This window comes from Piliocolobus tephrosceles, chromosome 19 (assembly GCF_002776525.5).
Source record: "Piliocolobus tephrosceles isolate RC106 chromosome 19, ASM277652v3, whole genome shotgun sequence".
Lineage (NCBI taxonomy): Eukaryota > Metazoa > Chordata > Mammalia > Primates > Cercopithecidae > Piliocolobus > Piliocolobus tephrosceles.
Window position 1 is genome coordinate 50241526 of NC_045452.1, and position 10348 is coordinate 50251873.

Sequence of the window (10348 nt, forward strand, 5' to 3'; positions counted from 1 at the left end):
AGCCTGACCAACATGTTGAAACCCTGTCTCTACTAAAAATACAAAAACTAGCTGGGCATGGCGGTACATGCCTGTAATCCCAGCTACTCGGGAGGCTGAGGCAGGAGAATTGCTTGAACCCAGGAGGCGGAGGTTGCGATGAGCCGAGATCGCGCCACTGCACTCCAGCCTGGGCGACAGAGCGAGACTCCATCTCAAAAAAAAAAAAAAAAAAAAGATGTCATTCAGTGAAGACTACTGTGAAAATGATTTTTAAGAGGTAAAAATCTGTTCTAATGATGTTACAATGCAGCATCTATGACATACCAGCCTGATATTTATTTTCACGCAAATTTACAGCCAAAATTTTATTACAATCTTGTTTATCTGAAATTTGTTCTTAGCGTCCCTATCTCCACTATATACCTTATAATATCACAAGCAAGAAAAACAAAGAGGTAAAGATTCTTAAGTCTTCTATGTTACAATTTTTCTGTTTGTGCAAACGTCCAAGTAGAAGCTTCTCCTAACACCACATTCTTCAGCTCTGTGAAAGTGAGGGTACTTTAAAACATACTACAAAAATTTTAAATTGTTTTCTTCTTAAACATATTTAAACATTTCTATTCTCCAACATTTCAAATAATTTCCACCCAACAGGCAGAGGAACCGAAACTCACCATACACTCCAGTTGTCCAAACTAAGAACCAGACAGTGAGGTTCAGATCTTGGTGTAAGATAGTGCTTCAAGGCATGCTGCTCCTGAGAATTTCTGCCACAGCCCTAAAAAAATCATAATCATAAACCTCAAAGCCATAAAAATTCAGCAAGAGGGGAGAATGCAAAATCTATCATAAACAAGGAAGTGGCTCATGAAACTCTGCCACTCTTACAATCTTGAAAAGAAAATGTCAGACTCCAGAATCAACATTTTGTTAAAACTTAAATATGCACAGGCAACTGAGAACATTTAAGTCAAAAAGTATTTAGAAAACCATGCACTTGTTGGGCGCAGTGGCTCACACCTGTAATCCCAGTACTTTGGGGGGCCGAGGTGGGGGGATCACCTGAGGTCAGGAGGTCAAGATCAGCCTGACCAACATGGTGAAACCCTGTCTCTACTAAAAATACAAAAATTAGCCGGGCATGGTGGCACACGTCTGTAATCCCAGCTAATTAGGAGTCTGAGGCAGGAGAATTGCTTGAACCTAGGAGGCAGAGGTTGCAGTAAGCCCATATCATACCACTGCACTCCAGCCTGGGCAACAAGAGCGAAAACTCCATCTCAAAATAAAAAAAAAAAAGAAAACCATGCATTCAAAGTACTCTTCCTTTCCAACTTTCCAGCCCAAATTAAACCACACTAACGCAGTCACTCATGAAGTCTGGTTTGGATTCCTTAACAGTCTCCTAAACATTCCCCTAACTTCAGCCTCCTCCTTCACATGCATATTCTTTTAGTTTAATGTTCCTAAAACAAAGCTCTGTTCACATACAATTCAAAAATTATGAATTGCTCTCTTAAACCCCTAATAAACAAACCTGACATTCTCTGACCCCAATATATCTCTCCAGTGTTAACTCCCACATTCTCTTATTCACATACCAATGACCAGCTAAAAACACACTCAGCACTTTTCAGAACTATGCAATTTTGTTCACATTATTCTATTTATCCAGAATCCTTTATGAACACTGCTACCTAACAAAATCCCACCAACTCTTTAAGATCTTGCTCAAAAGCCACCTCCTCCCAGAAGCCTATACTTATCTCCCAGATGAGAAAATACTGTCTCCTTCCTTTAAACAAATTCTATAACATGGTGTAAATTCCCAGTGGCACTCCTTATTTTTTACCTTGTACTAACGTTACTGATATTTATATTCATTCTCCCCTGAACTATAAATCCCAAAGGCTCAAAGCAATAGACTTAATATATTACCAAATATTCTAGAACACAGGAGGTGGTCAAAAAGCACTATTTAAATAAGTAAATGGGAGACTTGTACCTAAAAGATGTATAGGCTTACTCATGAAAGAACATGACCAAAACTCCTGCTTCCAGCTAGTCAAATCACTGCTAAGAAACATACCTTCACTGTGTATCTACTGGAACCAGTCTATCAACTTTTGGACCACAGTACAACAACCGGTCCTGTTTCTACTGCAGCTAGATATATACTTTGGAGAAGGAATATACATTGGTAGTTTCTAATTCCTTAACTATGATACCAAACACTATTGGCTTAATTTATCCCACTCAACATTTAATTCCAAAATAAATGAATTAACATTTGATATTATTTTTGAAAATTACGATATCATTTGAGATCATCTGAAACATACAGTTGTCTTGAGACAACAGTTAAGAATCATTAGCTTACAGTGCCAAAAGTATCTCACGGGAAAAAAGTTAATACTGACTTGTCTTACTCTTATGAATTAAAAAGGTAGCAAGTAAAATTTGTAACACAAAATATATTCCAAAAAATCGAAATAGCAAAGTATATTCATACTCACCATATGTATTTAAAAGGTTACAATTAAACCTTTCAAATACAAGTAAACAACATTCTTTCCTAACATACAGATTTTTTTAACTGACCACAATGAGATAGCAGTATATAACTCTCACAATGGCTAAAATAAAAAACTGTGACAATTGTAATTGCTGGCAAAAATGAAGAAAATGAAGAAAAAGTGAATCATTCATACACTGCTAGTAAGAATATAAAAAGTAGAGTCACTGTGAAAAAATAGTTTGGCAGTTTCTTAAAAAACTAAACATTAAATTGCCATAGGACCCAGCAAGTGCACTCTTGGACATTTCTCCTAGAGAAATGAAATCTAAGTTCACACAAAAACCTGTACACAAATGTTAATAGCGGCTTTATTTGAACACCAAAAAATGAGATCAGCCCAGATGTTGTCATTCGACAGGTAAACAGTAAAAACTGGTACATATATACCATAAAATACACTCAGTGAATAAAAAAAGAACAAACTTGATACACACAGCTTTGATAAATCTTCAGGTGATTATGCTGAGTGAAAAAGCCAATCCTGGCTGGGCATTGTGGCTCACACCTATCATCTTAGCACTTTGGGAGGCCCAGGTGGGCGGATCACTTGAGTCCAGGAGTTTAAGATCAGCCTGGGCAGTATACCGAAACCACATCTCTACAAAAACTACAAAAATTAGCCATGAGTAGTGGCATGCAGGTGTAGTCCCTGCTACTCGGGAGGCTGAGGTGGGAGGATCACTTGAGCCTGGGAGGTGAAGGCTGCCGTGAGCCATGATTTTATCACTGAACTCCAGCCTGGGTGAGAGAGTGAGGCCTTGTCTCGAAAAAAGAAAAAGGCAATCCCAAAATGTTGCAACTGTATGACTCCATTTACATAACCTTTCTGATGAAGTGACTAAATTTAGAAATCCAGAATAGAATGGTGGTTGCCAGGGGCTGGAGAAAGTGGTGGCAGTAGGGAGGTGGGTATGAGCGATCCCTGTGATGTTCAACTATTTAGTATCATGACTGTGGTGGTGAATAATCTACACAGGTGACAAAAGCGTACAGAATGTAATACACATGTACACATACACATGCACAAAAGAGAAGTCAAACTCAGGAGATCTGATTGAGATCGGTGTGTTGTATCAATCTCAATATCCTGGTTGTGATATTATACTCATTTTGTAAAATGTTACCATCTGAGCAAAATGTATAGGGATTTCTCTGTATTCTTTATTAGATCTGCACATGGATCTATAACAACCTCAATAAGATTTTCAACTTGAAAACATATAATGAAAAAAAAAAAATCCTAACTGGGCACAGTGGCTCACGCCTGTATTCCTAGCACTTTGAGCGAGCCAAGGTTGGTGGATCACTTGAAATCAGGAGTTTGAGATCGGCCTGGCCAACATGGCAAAACCCCGTCTCTACTAAAAATACAAGTCAGCCGGGCGTGGTGGCACACACCTGTAATTCCAGCTACTTGGAGACTGAGGCAGGAAAGCTGCTTGAACCTGGGAGGTAGAGGCTGCCGTGAGCCAAGATTGCACCACTGCACTCCAGCCTGGGTGACAAAGTAAGACCCCATCTCAAAAAAAAAAAAAAAAAAAACTGGCTATCTGCCTCATCTTGAAGCCTCATGACTTCATGACTACTGCCTAGTAGCCCAATTTCCTAATATATAAGCTTAACTTGCCACCACTAAGGGTAACTGAGAGGCCCTGACTTTGGTACCACGGTAGTAACTGTGAGCTGGTAGAGCAGACACTGTGATGTGCTAGCCAGACACGCCCTCACTCCCAAAGATCAAGGTACTACTCATTCCCCCAGGTGCTGAGAATGTGGCCGGCTGAGAGCTCACAGTTTAGTCCATCCATCCCCAGGAATTGGTCTCAACAAAAGGGAGCTGCCTTGCCCAAGGTTACTTCCTGCTCTAGGGACAGGCCACATCCAGTGACTGGTCTATACACAGATAGAAAGGTCTAGCTCCTTGCCTCAATTCAGGCAGAGATCACTGTGGGACTGGCTGAGACCCCATTGCCACTGCCTCTTCATTCAACTTCTCCCTGTGCTTAATCTTGCTTCCCTTACTTTTATTGGTGTGGTACCAGAGAGCACTCCACCACCTATACACACACTTCAGACTCAGAACTGGTTCCCCAGAGAACACGATCTATGTTACTAGTATCCTTTTATCCAGACTGTACTTTCAAGTAATACTTTCTAAAGTAAGTTCAAAGAGTTTTCTAAAATCTCATATAGATCTTAAAAGTAAGCATACCTGATGGCCACATTTAAGACATAACCAAACTGAAGGCTTTTCTTCTGTTTCTTCTTCAGCTTTATCTTTCACTTTATTGTCAGTCTTACAGTCTTGGCAAATATTCCATTCCACATTCACTAAAGCCTTTTTCAAGTTACCTTGTTCCAATCCTTTTCTAATGTGTCTGCACATAGGTTCTATTAAAACAAATAATAGAGAAGGAATATATAGGGTCAAAAATGACTTTCTTCAGTTTATCTCAAAACTTACCCTTGATTCACATTTCAAATATGAAATTTACTCTATAAAAGTAACTGTTAGATATTCTGAACTTAAAATTGTTTGATGTTTGAATAATACGAGATGAATATGTCAGAAACAGATTTGATACAAATTTGTGAAGTTTCGCTTTCTTAAAGTCCTAAATATAACCACCACTGTTCCCCACTACAAATTCATTTCAATTTATTTGGCTATTTCCTTTAAATTAAGGACTTTTATCATATTTATGATTCTCTTTATCTTTAAAGATTTGTAGAAAACATCCTTCAGTCAATGGTACACCTACTACAGGGCAGGCACTGTGCCAGATGCTCAGAAGCCCAAAATTGACCAAGTCACAGCTCTTTTCTTTGAGTAGCTCACATTCTGGAAGGAAAGGCAGCTAAATAAATTAATGTATAAAAATCTCTGAAACATGGTGTAGCAGCAAAAGAAGAGAAGGCTAAAGTCACCAAAAGTGTCACAGGGGAGGTAATATCTGTGCAATCCTAGAAGATAATAATAGTAATAAAAATTGCTGATATTAATTAAATACGTTCTATGAACTTTGTTAAATGTTTTGCATACATTATCTCATTTAATCCTTACAATCACCCTAGAAGACACTATTGTTCCCAAAGACAAATGAGAAAACTAAGATTTACTGCCCACATAACTACTGAGTATCTATGTCAGAATTTATACTCAAGTCTTTCTGACTTCATGGCTCACACTTTAAACTATGACCTCAGGGAGTGAAGCGCAATCTGAAAATGCCAATGCCAAGAACAAAAACATGTAAAAGTGCATGCTGTCTCCCCAGATGATGGAGTTACACAATGTGTAAAAATGAGCAGTTGACCCTGAGGCTGAAAACTCTGTTGGGGCCAAGATAAGTAAAGAGCTTTGCAAATGACTCTAAAGTGCTGAGTCGTTTCAGGAACATTGGAGGTTTAGAAACTAGTCAAGTGGCATAATTAGCTTTATGTCCAATGATCTTGCACCAAGAAAAGAAATATAAATGCAACTGAGATCATGTGGAAAAACTACCAAATCTCAGTACTCAAAGAAATACAAACTGGAAAAAGAAGGTACCCTTTTTCAACTATCAAATCAGCACAGATTTTTACAGATGATACTAACCAGTGCTGATGAAGGTTCAGGGAAATGGGCACTTTTCTATGCTGCTAGGGGGCCTGGAAATTAGTAAAACATTCCTGGATGGCAATTTAGCAACAGAATCAAAAGAGCCTTGAAAATGTTGATACCCTTCGATTAAAAAATTATATATGTGTAGTAGGAAAATATTCAAATGTACACAGAGATTTAGCTATAAAGTTGTTTACTACTGAGCCATTCATAATACTAAAAAGTTAAAGATTACCTAAATCTGTAACAGTAGAAAATTATCTAAATAAATTATGAAATATCCATGGTCTTTGGTCAATGCAGTAATACGCCATTAAAAATGTTGTTGAAGGTCCGGTACGGTACGGTGGCTCATGCCTGTAATCCCAGAACTTTGAGAGACTGAGGCAAGCGGATCACTTGAGGTTAGGAGTTCAAGACCAGCCTGGCTAACACGGTGAAACCCTATCTCTACTAAAAATACAAAAATTAGCTGGGTGTGGTGGAATACACCAGTAATCCCAGCTACTCATGAGGCTGAGACAGGAGAATCGCTTGAACCCACGAGGCAGAGGCTGCAGTGAGCTGAGATCATGCTACCGCACTCCAGTCTGGGCAACAGAGCCAGACTCCGTCTCAGGAAAAAAAAAAAAAAAAGTTGTAGAAGGTTGGGCACAGTGACTCTCACGTGTAATCCCAGCACTTTTGGAGGCTGAGGCAGGCGGATCACTTGAGGCCAGGAGTTCAAGACCAGCCTGACCAACATAGGAAAACGTTGTCTCTATTTAAAAAAAAAAAAATTAGCTAGCTGTGGTGGGATATGTCTGTAATCCCAGTTACTCGGAGGCTGAGGCACAAGAGAATCATTTGAACCTGAGAGGCGGAGGTTGCAGTGAGCTGAGATTGCACCACTGCACTCCAGCCGGGGTGACAGAGCGAGACTCTTTCTCCAAAAAAAAAAAAAGTAGAAGTAGTAGAAGACTCTTAAATGACATATAGATTATAAACATTACATTAAAATGCAGATAACAATAATGTGCAGTTTTATACCATTTTCATATTTTAAAACATATTCATTTAAAGATATAAACATTAAAGATTCAGTCAATGAAATATACCTAAAGTTTCAGAGGAATCATCGATTGGAACAGTTTTTCCCTTTGTCCGTTTCTTCCCCATGTTGGCACTTTATGGATTACTTACTGACACAAAATAACAATCTAGAAAACAAGATAAAGTTAGCTTGAACAAAAAAGAAAGTATGTCCTATATTTCTCTAGGAGACAGTAAAATAATGAAGCCACATATATGATGCGTGTCTATCACACTGTAATTTATAAAGACCAATCACATATAATCATCTAATTTTCAATAGGAACTGAAGTAGATAGAATAGTTATCTCCCCTGTTTTTCATAGTGTAGGAAACTGATTCTTAGCAAGCTTAAGAGGTTTTCAACACATGTAAAAGGTCAGGAGAGAACCCTGGTCTTCTTACACAGGTCTTGAACAGTCTCAGAACTTGATACTCTTAGGAAGCTGACTCCCCACTACATACATGTGAAATAATGGTGGCACTTTAATCAGAAAACTGATTTCCTTTCCTTCTAAGCTACTTTTCTTAGCTCTGCAGTCTAGGCAAATTAAATTGATAATTTATCTAATAAAAATTAAAAATAATTCTGACAACAACCTCCTGAAGGGAGTTAGAAATCTTCCAACATAGCTTCAAAGCTAAATACAAAAAGTGATACACTGTTGTGCATTTTCCACACCAGGATTTCCTATGCATATCAGCTAAATGGAAAATGATTACAACTGCATTCTTGACTATTTACATTATTACATTATTGCCAAAGCCACTTTGGAAGGCTATGACAAATCTAGCTGCACATCACATCTTCACCTTTTTAGTCAACAATTCAAACTTAGAAAACAAGAAAAGTGCTAAAAGTACATATAGGTCTACCTATCTAGAATTATAGATTTTAAAAATAAATACAAAAAATAGCACCCAAGTTCTTGCTTCCAATCCAACTCACTCTAATCGCTGTGGGAGTTCAGTACTGGATTCATCTTCCAGTTATGCCATTTTTGTCATATCATTCTCTTGATTGAAAGCATTTAACAGTTTCCCAGACCACACTCCCTAAACTTTAGCCTTTATAAATAGGCCCCATAGGCCTGTATAAATTTGGCCCCAATGCTCAGCTAATCCTGACTCTATTATGCCTCAACAACAACAATAACAAAAAACTCACTAAAATTATAATTATATACTACTTTCGATCTTCAAAGTCCTTTCACAAACATTATCACATCGGATTTTCATAACAACACTTTAAACAGAGACATTTCACTCAAGGAGAAAACTCGGAAAAAAAATGGTGAAAGATCACACAGGGTAACAAAAATGAGCTAAAAGGCAGGTGTTGTCTGGATGCGGTGGCTCACGCCTATAATCTCAACACTTTTGGAGGTCAAGGTGGGAGGATCGCTTGAGGCCAGAAGTTCAAGACTAGCCTGGGCAACAACAAAGCGACACTCTATCTCTACAAAAAAAAAAAAAGGTAAAACACAGATGCTTGGGTTTCAAGACCACCACTTTTTACCTGCCAATCAAGTCAGTCTCTGTGTTTTTTTTTAAGACAGAGTCTTGCTCTGCCGCCCGGGTTCAAATGCTTCTTCTACCTCAGACTCCCGAATAGCTATGATTACAGAAGCCCACCACCACGCCCGTCTAATTTTTGTATTTTTAGTAGATACGGGGGTTTCACCATCTTGGCCAGGGTGGTCTGAACTCCTGACCTCGTGATCTGCCCGCCTCAGCCTCCCAAAGTGCTGGGATTAAAGGCGTGAGCCACCGCGCCTGGCCAAGTCTGTCTCTTGTACTCCACTCCAAAACACTTTGTACCCTCTGTGCCTTGATGTCTTTGATTTCTAGCTGTAATGTTCTATCTATCTAAATCTTACCAATCTAGCAAGCTCTCCATTTCAAGGAAGCCTTAGACAATCATTCTACTCTAAATTAACCTCTCCACTGAACTTCTCTAGTATTTATGGTATGCTCCAGTCATCTTGTCCCTTTATCAGATATTCTAGTGAATTTCTTAAATCTCTATCTGGGTTTATCTTATTCCTCTAAGCAGAATCTAAAGTTCTTAGAAAAATAGATGGTTTCAGGCATAGCTTTGGAACTGCCTATAATATCCAGCATAATGTTAGTACATAGTAGGTCCTGACGAAATACTTCTTGCATTTAAATAGAAAAATAGAATAGTACCTGAGGCATAAAGGATGATTACAACGTGCAAAGGTAGGTACATAAGAATGAAGCAAACAAGTTCTGGTGAAAAAGAAAAGAGTGAAGAATAAGAAGTCAGAAGTCTGCAGTAGTGAAGACAGCACTAGTAAATCCGGTTTTAGGATTGCAGCAGCTCAGACTCCATAGGAAACTTGAAAGACGAATTGTTTATTGCTGCAGGCAGAGGACATAGAGGGGTCACTCCAGTGCTGCGGAAAGAGCCCCAGTAAATTTCTGACAACTATAAAGGCAACTAATGAGTCATGAGGAGAGAATACTGTGACTTCCATCAGCTCTAAAACATCAATAAGCTTACTACACTTTTCAAGCAGTGTCATCGGATGAGTATTAGCGTCCTAGTGAAATGACTCTTTGCAGGACTCCGTACAAAATCTAAATCAAAGATAGTCTTGCCGGCTCTCATATTATTCCAAGTCTCTTCTCTCTCTGCCCTCCCAGTCGTCCCCTGCCTACTCGGTTCCATTAAAAATGTAAGCGTGTGGAAAACTTTGTCAGCAGGTCTTAACGTGGCTTTCAAGTTTTGCGTAGATCAGTCCTCTCCTAGGTGTAGTCAACTGGATAGGTGACAGATCCTGCTTTTCCTACTAGCAGTAAGAACACGGCTGCAAACCCAGCCCCAACCCATAGGGTAATCCCTGCCACGCGCCACCCACCCACTTGCTCGGCGCCTGCCACAACTCCCCTCTCCTCCGCTTCTAACTGCTCCGATCCCACCGGGGAACCTCGGGGTCCACGGGGTCGAGAAAGGCGCCAGCAGCGGCATCTCATTGGCCAGCTTCTGGAACTGACAAGACACGCAGCCAATGAGATCGCAGTACCGGAAGTAGCCGGGTTACGTGCCTAAGGAGTGGGGCCTTCAAGAAGAGAACGAAGTTGGG

The 10348-nt window shown here is 39.4% G+C and overlaps 1 protein-coding gene across 7 annotated transcripts in view; it reads right to left on the bottom strand.

Moving 5' to 3' along the window:
* Nucleotides 1-10348, bottom strand: part of USP16 (ubiquitin specific peptidase 16) — a 30728-nt gene that overhangs the window by 20145 nt on the left and 235 nt on the right. For 3 of the 7 annotated variants that reach the window (XM_023190118.1, XM_023190134.2, XM_023190103.2), the window contains exons 2-4: nt 7265-7366; nt 4776-4954; nt 660-763 (exon numbers count right to left, since the gene is read on the bottom strand). In XM_023190118.1, the coding sequence (XP_023045886.1) occupies nt 660-763; nt 4776-4954; nt 7265-7325 (344 nt within the window). In that variant the 5' untranslated portion in view covers nt 7326-7366. Of the gene's footprint in view, nt 1-659; nt 764-4775; nt 4955-7264; nt 7367-9428; nt 9492-10310; nt 10336-10348 lie in introns of those variants that run through there. The other 4 variants (XM_023190131.2, XM_023190126.2, XM_023190107.1 and 1 more) reach the window with 3 other exon arrangements.